At 42.7% G+C, this 16,273-nt stretch overlaps 1 protein-coding gene and 1 long non-coding RNA gene across 3 annotated transcripts in view; one reads left to right on the top strand and one right to left on the bottom strand.

Moving 5' to 3' along the window:
- Positions 1–1,536: 1,536 nt before the first annotated feature.
- On the bottom strand, positions 1,537–10,686 carry MFSD4B (major facilitator superfamily domain containing 4B). Its single transcript, XM_025864206.2, is given in 5 exon segments — positions 1,537–4,557; positions 4,559–5,769; positions 7,020–7,136; positions 8,280–8,448; positions 10,293–10,686. Coding segments are annotated over 5 exon segments (1,584 nt in total). The 5' UTR covers positions 10,344–10,686; the 3' UTR covers positions 1,537–4,521.
- Positions 10,687–10,759: 73 nt separating this feature from the next.
- LOC112817179 (uncharacterized) overlaps positions 10,760–16,273 on the top strand; it is a 120,236-nt gene continuing 114,722 nt past the window's right edge. For both annotated transcript variants that reach the window (XR_012378529.1, XR_012378528.1), the window contains exon 1: positions 10,760–10,897. This is a non-coding gene — a long non-coding RNA (uncharacterized lncRNA). The remainder of the gene's footprint in view (positions 10,898–16,273) is intronic.

The following is a 16,273-nucleotide window of genomic DNA, read 5'->3' as shown; positions in this document are numbered from 1 at the left end:
AACACACACAGTATCTGTGGATTCATGTACACAAACATACACACATTCAGAGCACTGTGAACAAAACAAGTGGCACTTAACAGATACAGATACAGGGTATCCCAGAAGAATGTTACCTACTTCCATTAAGAAATTTAAGCTGTATTTTAGTAATAACTTTTAAGCGGCAGGATATACTGCTATGGTAAACCAAAAGTTCTGGTTATGAGAAAGCTATTCTGATTATTCAATGATTCTACCTGAAACGAAATCATTTTACATGTAATCCGGGTCTCACACAGGAGGGTGTTACTCCACTGATCAATTAGGTTTGTTGTTTTTCTTAATAAATTACAATTCTTCAAACTAATAACCAGTCCATCAACTGCAGTGGCAATGCACTCTGGACACAAAATTCAAGTTGTTTCTGAAACTTTATCTGGTAGGAGGGAATTTTTTTTTTTACCCCTTTACCCAGGAAATTATGTTGAGGAGAAATCTTAAGAACTTTTCCAAGTGTTTAGAATTATAAATTACTTATACAAGGGTGCCTGGTTGGCTAGGTTGGTAGAGCATATGACTCTTGATTGCAGGGGCAGGGAATTCGAGCCCCACAATGGGCATAGAGCTTACTTTAAAAATAAATAAATAAATAAAAACTTTGCATAAATTATACTTGTCCCTTACATTTTTATGTACTTCCCTAATCTTCCAGCTGACTTTTTAATACCTTCATTACTTTTATGATAAAAACAGGTTTTTAAAAAGGATTTTTCTTTAAAAAATAAGAGTAACTGAAAGATGCCCTCAAAGCATCTTTACTTTGAAAATTATTACTATGAAAATATAACTAAACTGAAATTTACCTATTTCTCTTACAGGAAGCTGCATTTGAACAAGTTAAAATCACAGTGGGAAAGAACATAAAACGTCAAGGGGAAAAAAAGCCTAACTCTGAGTTAGCCCATCCATTGCCCCACAAACAGAGTCTCTTCTATCAGGTTCATTGGCCTGGCCTAATGGAGCCTTCCACCCCCCACCCCCACTCACTCAGTTTGGTACCTATCATCACTTTCGGTGACTGCTGAGGGCTTCTTGTCCCCAGCTCCAACTTTTAGTTCTCTGGAACCCTGGTTCTGCAAGTACCAGAGTGTGTACAGCACACGCACTCTAAGGTAACACCCAATGAGTCACATCTCTGTACTAGCCTCTCTCCCTTGAGTTTGGGTCGAACCCGTGACTTGCTTCTAGCCAAGAGCATATTGCAAAGGTGAGGGGATGCCACTCCTGTGATTATATTATGTTAAAGAAGACTCCAGCTTAGGGCGCCTGGGTGGCTCAGTTGGTTAAGCGACTGCCTTCGGCTCAGGTCATGATCCAGGAGTCCCTGGATCGAGTCCCGCATCGGGCTCCCTGCTCGGCAGGGAGTCTGCTTCTCCCTCTGACCCTCCCCCCTCTCATGTGCTCTCTCTCATTCTGTCTCAAATAAATAAATAAATAAATAAATAAATAAATAATAAATAAATAAATAATAAATAATAAATAATGAATAATAAATAAATAAATAAATAAATAAATAAATAAATAAATATCTTGAGAGAGAGAAAGAAAGAAAGAAGACTCCAACTTAGCAGACTGGTGTGAGAGAAAGCCATTCTCCTGCTGGCTTTGAAGAAATGGGCTGCCACGTTGTGAGAGATCTACAGAGGGCTGCCTGGCAAAAAAAACCGTGGGAGGTTCTAGGAACTGGGACTGATGGGAGCTCACAGCCAGCAAAAAACAGGGACCTGAGCATGCCACAGCAAGGAACTGAATACTGTCAACCACATACATGGCCCTATAAGTGAACCCTAAGCTCCAAAATGGAGCATAGCTCTATCCAACAGCTTGACTGCAGCAGCCCCACAAGACCCTAAACAGAGGACCCAGTGAAGTCATGCCCAGATTTCTGACTCAAGAAACTGTGAGACAAAAAATATCTGTTGTTAGGGGGCCTAGATGGTTCGGTCGGTTAGGCAACCAACTTTTGATCTCAGCTCAGGTCTCAATCTCACAGTTGTGAGTTCAAGCCCCACGTTGGGCTCCACACTAGGCGTGGAGCCTACTTAAAATAAACAAAAATGCTGTTGTAAACTGCTAAATTTGTTATTCAGCAATAGAAAACTTCAGTATTGGCTACTTGTATATCAGCAGACACTTACCTAAGGACTGATTATTAGAATGAATGCTAATTCTTGGAATTGTACGAAGTCTTATCCTTCCAATATGGAAATACATCAAACTTTAACAATGCCTGCAATCTCATATGGCCATTCACATTTTGGTTTGTGGAACTCTAGTGGACTTTCCAGTGTGGATTTCCAAATTTTCTGCCATGTTCTTATTATCATCCTTTTCTCCCTGAGCTGCATCTTCTACCCATTAAATGTAGATGCTGCAGATAGAATCCCTGTTCTAGCAAGCCTCCCAGCTGCCAAATAGCATCTACTGCCTGAATTCCAACAACCTGAGAAAAAGCAGTAAATGGAACACAGGTGGTCTCCAAGTTGTAGCTAAGAGAAAAGTACAATACAAAAAGAGCAAGAAGAATACGCTTTTTACTGTTAATTTCTCCACCGGCCCTCTCCAAAATTGCTAGGTTATATACAAACCCATATTATGGCAGGTATTGAAGGTGAATGAGCAGTGGTCAAAAAAGATACATTTCACTCGAGAAGAAACAAAGGCAAATTTGTAGAAATTAGATAAGAGAAAGCAAACATACTGCAAGCAGGTAGAAATTAAATGTTATTCACCATAAAACATGGTAAAGAGAAGTAAACAAAAGCTGTCATCAGTGCTAGTCATTTATCAAAGGAGAGCTCACACCAGCTTTGCCACACTCATATGAAGTACCCTTTGTGATCCCTGACCTCTAGGCCACCAAGCCCCTTTCTTTTTTTTTTAAGATTTATTTATTTATTTTGAGAGAATGAGAGAGAGAGAGTACATGAGGGGGGGAGGGTCAGAGGGAGAAGCAGACTCCCTGCTGAGCAGGGAGCCCGATGTGGGACTCGATCCTGGGACTCCAGGATCATGACCTGAGCCAAAGGCAGTCGCTTAACCAACTGAGCCGCCCAGGCGCCCACCAAGCCCCTTTCTAATCATTATTTTGGTTTCCCAGGTATTTCAAAGTCAGGAAGGAAGAGCCCTGGGTGGGTGAAACAAATATTCCAAATACTGGAAAAGACTGTGCCTCTTCGTAAATTAAACTAGCAGCATAGTTTACAGTGCTTACAATGTAATTACCAGCCAGACTCAATAAAGAACAAACCCTGTAAGAGCAAGGCCCAGACCCAGACTTCATTACTAAGGTAGGCCCCACTACTAACATAGTAACTCTCAAGCAGCTTTTAAACTTGGAACATTGCATCTCCAAATCCCACTTGAACATCAAGAAAATCAGCATATAAAAATAACTTTTTAAAGTACCTGTAAAAATAGTAAAATCTCCATAATTGAATGAATTACTGTAAGACACCGACTGTAACATGCAACATTATTTTGTATATGTACATGGATAACTGTCAATTAAATTTTGTCACAAAATGTTAAGTGACCACTGACTTTAAGACATATTCTGATTTCAGAGATGTTAAAAATGTGAAAAAAGGTGCATCTTAGAACTGATGAAACACAGTACTGAAAAATGTGTTTTGCAGGTAATTATTAAACACTGAGTCTCTTAAATTGACATGTATTCATAATCAGTATTCTCAAAACTATCACTTTTGTTTCACTTCTCATTTGAAATGAAGAATGGATGGCACTTACGTTATTTCTAACAGACACACTGCACAAACTTTTTTTTTTCCTTGCACAAACTTTGAAACTTATGGATTCCTAGTTTGAAAATCATCTCATTTTCACTAAAAGAATCACAGATCAGGAGACAGATAAACAAGGCCTATTTAAGGACTGAGTGCAGGGCCAGAAAACTAGTAAGCAGCAGTCCTGAAGCCGGGTCTCTAGGGCCCTGTTTTGTGTTCTCCTCATAGAAATCAGAAATCAAATGAGGAATCAGCATTCTCCGGCGTAACACTACAGGGAGGGCAAAGCAATTAATAAAAATCTCTGTCCATTTTCAAAGTTGCTCTTTTATGAAATGACACTCCTCTACTTCCCTGGTATAATACTGATGACTGATCATTTGTTCAGCTAATCAATTCAACTACTAGGTGGTTTCGTTCTATTAGAACAGCACCCAACTTCTCAACAACAAACACCTTCTTTGCATGCTTTGAGGGGTGGAGACCATAAAACATTACCTAATCAGCCACGTGCCAAACACTAGCCTCACAATAAGATCCTGCCCCACGAGACCATTTGTTCTTTATGGAAAACTCTAGAATTACAGAACCTTTCAAAACTTTGTAGTATTTGCTACACTCTGACCTAGAAATTTTGATCCCCAAAGCATGCTGAAAATCTGTTAATGCTCTGCTCTGACTGGCTTCTTTACAACTGGAGATTATTCAAGGAGGTCAGAATAATCCATCTTCTCTAGGTGTTAGTCCCTTTTAGCCTGGTTTCTTGCAAGGTGATTCACAAGGGACTGGCCACTATCAACTGGAGGGGACTCCAGTACCACTGCACTGGAGTGGAACTGACTGGAGACTTCAGCCAAGGGCTCCATCAGAATATTTTTAGATGTCTCTATTACAGAATTCCTCACTGTATCATTCATTTCGATCACTTCAAAATCCATTTCATTCCATTTTTCTGCATCCTCTTCTTCATTGTCTTCCTCATAGTCATTTAGCTCAGAACTAGACAGCAAAGCTTTCTGGTCCTCGCTTTGCCTGTGTTCTTTTCGCTGTTGACTGAGAGGTGAGGTGGCTAATTTATAGAGCATGGGAAATAAAAGAGCAGTGGCTATCGATGCCCCCAAACAGGTGTACAAAACTATAGGCAAATCAGGGTATTGTCCTTGAAGAATTCCAATTACTGCAGGAATAGCCATTTCTCCCAGGGCAGCACCGACTACAAAAAATGCTGCAGATTTCCCATGGATGGTTGTGTACTGCTCAATCCAAGAAACACCACTGGGAAACGTGGTTGCCATCGAGGCCCCATACACCGAAGTCGCTATCCAGAGACAAACTGGGCTCTTGTCGAAAAGCACCAACAATAAGGATGATGTCAGGCTGCCAATGTTGCTTAACACAATCATGGTTCCAGGTTGTAAACATGTAGCAAAAAAGATTGCTAGGCCCCTGCAGGCTGCAAAGGTCCCCCAGAAGATGGAGTTCAACCCAGCCGCTTCACTTTCCGTCATGCCTGCGTGGGTGGTCACAAACGAGAAAACGTAAGAGCCATATGTTACCTCAGCTCCAACATAAAAAAAGAAGAACAGGAAAAGGAGACAAAGAAGGGCACTGTGGTATTTAGCTCTTCGAGACCTCTGAGCAGATGCTTTTGCTTTCTCCTGCCTTGAGCTCTTCTTTAAAAACAGAGCCAAAAAAAAGATAGCAACTACAAAAACGTAAGTACCAATAACAGCATACGCCCACAGTAGATTCGTGTTGTCAGGTACTCCAAGCAGAGACTCTAAGTCAGCTTCAGATGACTGGTTGAGGGCAGAATGGGTAGAGTCAGGCTCTGTGTGGTTTTCAGCAGACACCGTCGTGCCCAATGCCAACTTAGCCAGCAGTGGAGCCAAAAAGGCACCCAAGGCAAAACTGAAGTGTAAGGCCTGCATATGTGGGGCTCCTCTGTCCCCCCAAAGAGCCAAGATCAGGACGTTACCACCTACCAATGAAACATGAGGAAAATTATTTAATCACAGTAACTTAGCAAAAAAACAGTTCATTACTATCAGAAGGAGGATGAGTCTATTTTACATGGCACAAGGATGAAGGTATTCTCAGTCAACAAATCTTGCAACGCGGTCGATTTTATGACTAAGAAACTCTGTCCTACCACCACCACAGAACTCTCAGCTTTGGAACATCACATACTCACAAATGGATTCTACAAGCTAGTAAACCACGACCTCCCAGGGCCAGGCACCTTAGCCCAAGGCCTTTAACAAGACAGTTCTAATATGAGGCTGGCAGGGGGTGGGGAGGGTGGGAAAGAGGTGGATATTTATTTGTAAACATTTTAAATATATATTATCATGAGATAATGGACAAATTACCAAATAACCAGTTGAGGAAAATTATTTAGGTATATAGCAGATGCAAAACACATGTTCAGAAACCTGAACACTGTAGAATTCTGCTGGGCCCATTACAGGAAACAAAGGTGAAAGGCAAGAAGCATCAAGTGTTGTGTTTTCTTTCTCTTTTTTTAACATACTTGCAGACAAACATAAAATTGTACCCCATAATTTCACAACCAAACTAAGCCTAAAGTATATATCCCCGATATATCAGGTAACAATAGAGCAGGGGAAGAAGAGAGCTGGTTTTAGGGGTGGACAGATGCCAAGTGTGTTGTTTAGTAGGTTTTAAAAGATAACAAGACACATGAAGAGGATCTCCTGCAGGAAGGCAGGAGCTTTTGAGAGGGGGAAAAAAAGAGAGAAGGAAAATAATACACAGCACAGGTTTCTCTTAGTTCAAAAGGCAGAGGGCTTTTTAAATTGGATAGCTGCTTCTATGATTCCTCAGCCAAATATGGTTCCAAAGTTGGTTTAACCTATTAACCCATCAATTCCTCCCATACTACACTGATAAAGTTCTATCCCAAAATGAAAGCCCACTCACCTGCACCATAATTACCCACATGGGGGACCCTTTCCTGTTTGGGTACTGCAAATCAATAATCTCTCACTGAACAAAATTCCTTAAATTCACTCCATGAATTGCCAAAAACAGGCACCCTACTTGGCAAGAAGAGTAGTTGCCAGAGGGTAGTTCTGACTGGGTGACCCCATGAGCAATTCAGTAGGTCGGTGTCATTTTACACTGCAAATGACAATTTGATGTCATCTGCTCTACTTTTTCTAGTAGAAAGTCCCTACTCCCAGAGATGACCCTGCAGGGCTCACTGACCTGTATCCAGAACGCCAGCTGAAACACCAAAGACGGACATCATGACAATCAGCAATACTGCTGTCTTACAAAATGGAACAAGATAAAGACCAACTGTGGTGGTCAACATTGACACCCCTGAGAAGAAAGGTAAAAGTCAGCTATAAAAAACAATATTCATGCAAGGAGTCATAAATCAAGTCAAGATCATAGAAATTCCAATAAATGCAAAGTAGGTCAAATTACAATTGGGTAATAGTAAGTGGATAAGAGGTTCAGCATCTATAAATGGTTATTTCCTTTACAAGCTTTCATAATCTTTAAGGACTATAAAATGTAAGTTAACCTAATGTGAGTACATTTCTAGCATTGCTGATAATCAAACCTTATACTACAGTGCAAAGTTTTATAGAAAACTGACAACTCAAAAATTTATTTAAATATTTCATATTTTAAAGAGTTTTAATCTAAATAAATACATACATACACACATACATATAATCAAATAAATAAAAAGACTTTTAGGTATGAGGTAAAAAATTAAAAGAGAAAAATGAAATACAGTTATGATAGTTTGTAGTAGAAATGTATGAAGTAATTTAGCTTGGGAATAAGGAGGGAAATACAAGATCTATATGTTCTCAACCCATTTTGGAAATCTGAGCAGTTATTCATTTATTCATCAACAACAGTAAATTATTCTCCTTACTTCCAAAGCACTTTTATCACATTAATCCAGATTTTCTTTAAACGTGTCTATTTATTCAAGAAAGAATAAGTTAAAAGCTTTGCCATCTACTTGAAGGGCGAGGTAGAGTGGTCCGGAGGCATCATTAACATGGGGCGGCTGGGACAAAAATTTAGCCCACGTCATTTTGCCCCCAGTACTTCCCACCTTCATTCTCAGTTCAGGGCCTAGCCTGGGCAGGTTCAAGTAATTCATTCTGATCTCTGGTGGCCCCAGGAGATCTGCCCTAAACCCTGACAAGCAGAGTTCTTTGGACAACTAGTATGTAATCCAGGGGTGGTGCCTAAATTACACTGATGGTCAGGAAGGCTAAAGAGAGTAACACATTCTAGGGCTAATCTAAATTTCCAGAGTGGCCCTGCATAGATTCTCTATAATTGTTGAGATGAAAACAGGCACCAAGGAAAACTGATTTTCACCGAGGACGCCTGAACACTACTCATCTGAGTTGTCAACCATAAAATGTTTCATTTTTAAAAACAAAATATAAATTCCTTGAAAGTCATTAAAAGCTAAAATTGGTCTTTACTTACCCAAAAGTAGAAAATGATTCATAATGTCAAGAAGAACTCCACCAATCACTGAGCCACTTAAAAATCCAAAGGCACGGCCCACAAAAATCAGAGAAAGACTGCTAATATTGCGGTTCACATTTGTTGCCAAATCTTGAAATGTCGGTCCCAGTATAGCAACACTCATTCCCTAAAATTTAAAAAGACAAAACCTTTCATTTACAATCATTAAAATAATGTCTATCTATGTGGTAGTTTTTTTCACTATTAAAAAGGGAGGAGGAGGGGCGCCTGGGTGGTTGAGCAGCCGACTCTGGATTTCACACTCTTGACTTCAGCTCCGTCATGACCGCAGGGTTGGGAGATCAAGCTTCCCGCTGGGCTTGGAACCTGCTTGAGATTCTTTCTCTCCCTCTCTCTCTCTCTCTCTCTCTGCCCCACCCCCACATCTAAAAATTTAATTAAAAAATAAAAAAGGAGGAGGGGATTTCAGTGTAATGTAGGGGATTACCTTAAATCTCACATTCAGGAAAAATTCAGGATGACGGTTCTAGGACTCCTAGACTATAGGCTACTGCATTTGGTGAGTCAAATCCTACTGGTTTTCTAGTTCTGACAATTCTCAAGTCTAAAAAAAATTTTTTTAATTTCTTTGGCTCTCTGCTACAATTTTGTTTCCTTTTTGAACAGTACTGCAAAAGACTCTTGTATTAACAGTAAAATGTAACATCAAAATCATTTTTGAAATAGTTATGTGCCCTTTGAAATATACTATATGCACAAATAACAGGAATTTAGATGTTAAAAATTTAAATTATCAAACCATTAAAACAGCATTCCTGGTTTTTTATGTTGTTAAAACAGCAATATTTCTGGATGCACATGGTGTCCTTCCTCTGACACATACAAAATACACAGAAAATAGACAATTCAAACGTTTCTAAATCTGTATTTTTCTTCAAAAAAAACCCCAAGCCATCAGAGAATATTTGCTGGACACTTAAAAAAAATGCTTCTAATAGGTCTATGCTTCAAGAATAATTCTTTCTAATTGGACTGCTCTGCTCAAAACACGGGTGTGCATCTTGCCCAAGCCAGAGCAGAGCAAGCACTTGGTACATGGACCAGGGACGGCTGAGCTCCATCTCCAATCAAATTACTTCCTTCTTGTAAAGCACTTAAAACAGGACCTGGCACAAGGTGAGGGCTCAAGAAGCGTCTGCAATGATTTTTCTTTTTTCAAATTAGAATACTCTAGGAATCCGTTGTGGCTCAAGCAAAAGACGCTAAGTGACTTTCTCAGAGGACTCTCTGAGAAGTGACTCTCCTCAGAGGACTAACCCTACCAAACCCCCAAGAGCCCAATATTCAAGACAAGTGATGAGAGGACGATCTCTAGAAATAAGGGAATCGTGGGGCAGCCAAGGGGTTTGTCAAACGGCGCTTCTGGCCTCGCAGTTCGCTCTTAAAAAAACAAAACAAAAAACAAAAACTGAAGGATCTAAAGGTTTGTTTTACATAGGATTGTGGGTAGAATGAAAGACATGTTATGCCTGCCTCCACCACTTAAAACCAGCTATGTGGTCCAGAAAAGTCATTTTCCCTCTATGGGTCTATTTTGCCCCGTCTGCAAAAATAAGGAGTTGGCTGAATTTGGTCAGACAAGGAAGAGGAAATCCCAGAAAAGCAGCTTTGTGTAATAATTTGCGGTCTGCGTGGGCTCAAGGGGGTGGGCCTATAGACCTGGCAACACCCCCTTGCATCTATCCCCCCCACCCCACGTAGGAGAAGTAGGAAGGTTTGCTGGAGCTGGCAAATATGTTAGGAAAATCAATTTCCCACTGGACAATAACCCTCCAACAGTAGAACTGTGCCCATTTCTCAGATTAGGAAACCAAGGCTGGGGCCGACGAACGCGCCCAAGGTCACACAGTTTGCAAGTGGCAGAGGCGAGACTCGAACTCCGAAGCCGGCGTTCTCTGCAGGACGCCCGCTTACGCCCCGGCCTGGGAGGATTCCAGCCCCGGCTCTCACCAGCCCCAGGAAGGCAGCACACAAGATCACGGTGATGAACCAGCGCAGCATGCTTCCAGCCTGGCGGCTCCGCCGGGAGCCTGCCACCGCCACCGCCTCATTCTCCGCCGCGGCCTCGGCCCCGAGGAGCCGCTGCCCGGCAGCCGGGGCCCCGGCCCCACGGAATTCCAGCTCCAACTCCAGTTCGGCGGCTCAGGAGAAGCGGTCTCGCTGCCGCCCGGCTTCTCAGCGGAGCCTCCGGAACTGGGAGCCAAGCCCCGGCCCCGCCCCTGCAGGCCCGGCCGTCCCGGCTGGAGCCACTTCCCCAGGAACTGCCCCCTGGTCAGGGCCGGGAAGTCCGAACTTCGGGAAAACGCCGGGCGTTGCAGGCCGGTGACGCTAGCCCTTCAGCCGGCAAGCTGCCGGAGGGGGTCACGTGGCGGAAATGTGGCCTCTCGCCAACCGCGGCCTGTCTCAAACCGGAAGTTTATGTGGTTGCCTGGGAGACCGGACGTGGGCGCCCGGGCCGCCGCGTCACACACAGCTGAGCCCACAGAGGCCCGGCAAGCGGGCGCCCCGTGGCGGAGTGAGCGGAAGCTGCAGCCTGGGACCCGACGGATCCAGAGGTAAGACGCGGCCACGCCCTTGCGGGCGAAAAAGCGGGCCAAGATGGGCAGGGAATGGCTTTGCACCCGCTGCCCAGGTCTCCTCGCAGGGCAAAGGGAGCCCGGTCTGTCCCTTATACAGCTTTCTAGAATTGCTGTCCTCGCTCCTTTGAGCTATGTCGTCCATGTGTCACTCCACCACATTTGTTGAACCTCATATGTAAGCGTTCACGGGTATTAGCTCCATGAAGCCTCAGAACAACACTCCAAATTCCACGTTTTCCTCGTTTTACAGACAGCTGGGTTAAGTCAGAGAGAATAAGTAGCAACGTGCCCAAGGTCAGGGGCTGTACATAGTGTAACAGTAGCTCAGGAGAAGTCCCGACCCAAAGCTGAGGTTTCAAGCACACGGGCTCCAGTCCCTGCAAACGATACCATTGTTGTCAGGAAGTGGAGCGGGACGTGGACTTCCAGGATCCCTGAGTAGAGGTGTGCCTGCAGAAAAGGAAAGGCCTTGTCGTTCCTTACCCAATACCAGCTTTTTGTTTCCTTTTGCTCTTTGACCAGACCGCGGCCTCAAGACGTGTGACTATTTGTTACTGTCTATCGGAAATGTGCTTTTGCACCCAGTTACTTCTACCGCTTAGGCTCCCAGACTACAAACCTAAATCTCCTCATCATTTCCTTTCCAACCCATCTCTCCAGCCGCATCCATTTGGTCATTAAGCCCTTCCCAGGTTACCTCAGAAAGTACAGAGGCTGTGATGTAAGAGAACCTGTTTTAGATTTCAGAGTCAGGGAAGGCCTCTTTGAGAAAAGTTTGATGTGGCTGAAACAAAAGGTATATGTATTAAAGAGAACAGAACGTTATATGAGAGGTAGGTTACAACGGATTTTGTGTGCCTCCTCCATGGAGGAGTTCTGTCTTGAGCGACACACCTCCAACTGGCTCACTGAGATTTAATATAACCAAAACTATTCTGTAGGAATTCAAGCTTCACAGTATTTTATCTTTATCACCTAAAACCAAACTCCTTTTTTCCCTAAATTTGCCCCTGCTCTGTGATACTGCATGCTGATATCGCCACCCACCCAGTCATCTTTGTAAGGAATGGGAGACCCTGCCTTGATGCTTCTTTCTTTCTCCCTCCTCCTCGAGTCCTGCCAGTTTTACCTCGACAGATGATATTTCCGAAACCAGCCCCTCTATGCTATTATCACAGCCTACTTTTAAAACTTTATCACCTCTCACCAAAACTATTCCCCTAAGTTCCTAATTGGTTTTCTCCCCTCTAGTCTTCTGTTCTCTCATCTTTCACCCCTGAGTAGCTCACTAAAATGAAAATCTGCTACATAAAACCCTTCAACTCCTCAAGAATAAAATCCAACTTCATTTGCTCCCCACCCACCTCTCTAGCTTTATCTCTTTCCATTTCAACAACATCAAAATTCCAATTAGTTCCTTACATGTGGCTTCTCTCTTCCTTATCTTTGCTCATATGGTCCCCTCTATCCAGAATGCCTCCTTTCTCTTTCACCTGCTGTGGGAGAGGCTGCTAGCTAGTCATCAAAGTCCATTTGCCTTTCCTAAGTAATTGAATTATAACCCAGTGCATGACTGCCCTAGCTCCCTACATTTCCCAGCTGAATTTGCAGTTAAGGACGCCAATAAAATGTGAGCAGAAAAGGCCGGAGAGAATTCTTCCCTCTGACTGTTAAAAAACCGGTTGTTGTTTTTTGAAAGATTTATTTGTTTGTTTATTTATTGGGGTGGGGGAGGATGGGGTGGGGGAGAGAGAGAAAGGAACAAAACCTCAAACAGACTACCTGCTGAGCGTGGAGCCCGACACGGGGCTCGTTCTCACAACCGAGATCATGACCTAAGCCAAAATCAAGAGTCTGGTGCTTAACTGACTGAGCCACTCAGGTGCCCCAAACCTGTTGCTCAAATCACTGAATTTTTGTTACAGTAGCTTAGTCTCCCCTAACTAAGAGCACCTGCCTTATTCCTGCCTATCTTCTCAATAATCATATATATTTTAAAGAATTTAAGAGAAAAAAATAAGGATTTTTATATTAACCTAGATAGTTAAATTTTCTGTTGCTCTTCCTTCATTCCTGAGCATCCACGTCTCCTTCTGGTACCTTTTCCCTTCAGCTTCAGCATTTTTTTTTTTAGGGCAATTCTGCTGACAATAGCTTTCTAAGTTTTCCTTCATATCAGAACATCTTTATTTCACCTTCATTACTGAAAATATTTTCACTGGATACAGGCTTCTGATTCATAGTCCCTTACTTTCCACACTTGGAGATGTTCCAGTGTCTTCTAGCTACCCTGGACTCTGCATTCAATCCTTGCTCTTTATGTAGTATTTCATTTTTCTCTGGCTGCTTTCAAGATTTTTTTTTTCTTTGTCTTTCAGTAGTTTGATTTTGACAGATCTAGGCATGATTTTCTTTGAATTTAAGTTCAAGTTCACCAAGCTTCTGGAATCTGTAAATATACGTCTTTCACCAAATTTGGGGAGTTTTTAGCCATTACTTTTTCACATAATTTTTCTCAGCCTCTTTCACCTGTTTTTGTCATATGTGAGACCTTCTGATACTGTTGCACAGGTCCCTGATGCTCCTATGTTCTGTTTTCTCCAGCCTTTTTATCCCATTCTGCTCCTCAGTTTCGGTAATTTCTGTTAACTTGTCGATCTTCAAGTTCACTGCCGCTTTCTCTCATCATCTCCATTGTGCTATTACACCTATCCAGTGAACTTGTTTCTTTCAGATACTGTACTTTTCAGTTCAAAATTTCCACTTGGTTCTTTTTCATGCTTTGTTTCTCTGCTGAAAATGTCTTTCTTTATATTTATCTCACGTGTGTTTATCTTTACCTCCTGCAACATATAATAGCAGATTTAGTCTCTGAATATTCCAACACCTGTGTTATCTCAGGGTTGTTTTGGCGATTGTCTTTTCCCTCAGGATTTGGCCACATTTTCCTGGTTCTTTGTATGACAGGTGTTAACCTTAAAAATAAAACAGCCAGTCATGTTACCCACAAAAATGGATTTATTGGGGTGCCTGGGTGGCTCAGATGGTTAAGCATCTGCCTTCGGCTCAGATCATGATCCCAGGGTCCTGGGATCGGGCCCCGCATCGGGCTCCTGGCTCAGTGGGGAGCCTGCTTCTCCCTCTCTGTCTGCCTCTCTCCCTGCTCATGCTCTCTCTCTCTGTATCTCTGTGTCTCAAATGAATAAATAAAATCTTTTTTAAAAAAAATGGATTTATTTGGGAATAGCAGAAAATTGCAGTCTGGGACCACATGGCAAAACCATTAGCAAGTCTGGAGAACAAAGGAGAGGACTCCTCTTTTATGGAAGAAAGGGGGAAGTTGGGAGAACTGTTGTAAACAAAAAGCCCATTGGAGTAAAGTGGGAATTCAAAGTATAGTGGCTTTTCGTTGACTGAGTTGTGACGGTCTCTCACTGACTGGGCTGTTGCCAGAGGAGGAGGAAAACCTCTCTTCCTTCCTGCTAGGATAGTAAGGTAGTATTTAGAAGTAGTTCCCAACTTGCCCGGTTGCAAGTTATGTCTCCTGCTGTTGGATCTGCAGTTGACCACGAGTGGCAGGGCATGAGAGCTCCCCCTGCTGGCCTCCTGACTTCATTTTAAACAAAGTTTCCTCCTATTAATCTTTACACAAGTCATTTTCTATCACCTCCGGAACATAGTGACAGTTAACATTGCGCTGCCTCTGGATCCTGTTAAAATCCTCCTCTGGAGAATGTATGTTTGTTTAAGCAGGCAATCAACCTGATTGAGTTCACATTACAGGTTTTGTATCACCTTCTGTGATGGTTTCAATCTCAGTTCAGTTTTCAAAGCCTCTGCTCTGTTGCTCTGGGTCTGTCCTGAACATGTACCACTCAGGGGCCCATGAGTAACTGTTAGTTGTCAAAGCCTTTGCTGTGCCATGCTGCTTTGGGTCTCTTGCAGACAAGTGCACCTCAGCCCTGAACCTAAAACTTACAGTGGTTCCTACACAAAATTAGGAATCACCTTCTGTGACCCTGTCCTCTCCCTCCTCCCTACTCACTTCCCAACTCACAGAGGACCCTTTTCTCAGTTCCCTGGACCTTCCCTCAGTATCCCTGGATAGAGAGATAGGGTTTTTATCGGAGTGTTAACTACTCATGCAGCCAAACAGTTCCCTCATGGGCCCTCTCCTCAGGACAAAACCACAAGAAAAAAGAGGAAAAAAGGCCAGGAAGCCCATCCCCTGGATGGTTTCTTTTCCAACTTGTGCCTTCCCTTCACAAGCTTTTACTTTTCAGAGTCCTGAGGCAGTGGTTGTCTGTATTTTGTAATGAGTTTTTAGTTGTAATTAGTGGGAGAGGTGGACGAGAGTAGGCTTATGATGCCAAAGCAATACCAGAACTATTCCTACCTTTAAGAATCCGCTCAGGCATGGGGCACTTGGGTGGCTGTTGGTTGAGGGTCCAACTCTTGGTTTTGGCTCAGTCATGATCTCAGGATCATGGCATGGAGCCCCGTGTGGAGCCCCAAGGCGGCTCAGCATAGCGTCTGCTGGAGATACTCCCCCTTGCCCTCCCCCGCTGCCCCTCCCCCAGCTCATGCTCTCTCTCTAAATAAATAAATAAAATCTTATCCTTTAGCATAGTGCCTGGCACAAAGTGGGTCTTCAGTAAATGTTTGTTGAATGTAGTAGACTTTCTCTGGTCACCCTAACCAAAAATCTGAATTCCTGTGTAGTTGTGCCACTCCTCAATTTTCTTCCACATTCTAGCTTGTATTATAAATATTTTAGCACTTATCTTTAGTTTCCTAGTAGATTGTAACCTCAAAGTTTTGTGTCTCTATCGCCCCTGTAACATGTAGCATTGTATTATATGCTTAATAAATATTACTAAACTGAACTGAGGTTCAGTAAACTAATTTTAAAGTTAAATATTTCAATTCATCCTGATTAAACTTGCAAACAACAACAACAACAACCTCCTCTAAATGGAAGGATCTACTTTCTAATTCTCCCCGCTTCACTCCTGAAAGCAGCAGGATATTTTGTCCAATTGCCTCCAGAGGTCACTCACCACCTTTTAAGAAAAAAAGTGTGATGAAAATAGGGTACTGTTTTGTGCAGATTTCTCTTTAGGCTAATAGGATAAAGGTTTTGTGTGAGACAATTCAGGAGAAATAAAAATGTTGATGGGCCATTTTTTTCAGTTGAAAATAAATATAGCTTTTTTTAAAAAATATTTATCTATCTATTTGAGAGTGCGTGAGCAGGGGGAGGAACAGAGGGAGAGGGAGAGAATGTCAAGCAGACTCCCCGCTGAGCTGGGAGCCTGACTCAGGGACACAGGGCTCAATTCCACAACCCAG

This window comes from Callorhinus ursinus, unplaced genomic scaffold (assembly GCF_003265705.2).
Source record: "Callorhinus ursinus isolate GAN/ISIS: 27379988/994484 unplaced genomic scaffold, GSC_fseal_2.0 scaffold6, whole genome shotgun sequence".
Classification (NCBI taxonomy): domain Eukaryota; kingdom Metazoa; phylum Chordata; class Mammalia; order Carnivora; family Otariidae; genus Callorhinus; species Callorhinus ursinus.
The sequence above is the reverse complement of the archived record's forward strand: the minus strand, read 5'-3'. Positions and strand labels throughout refer to the sequence as shown.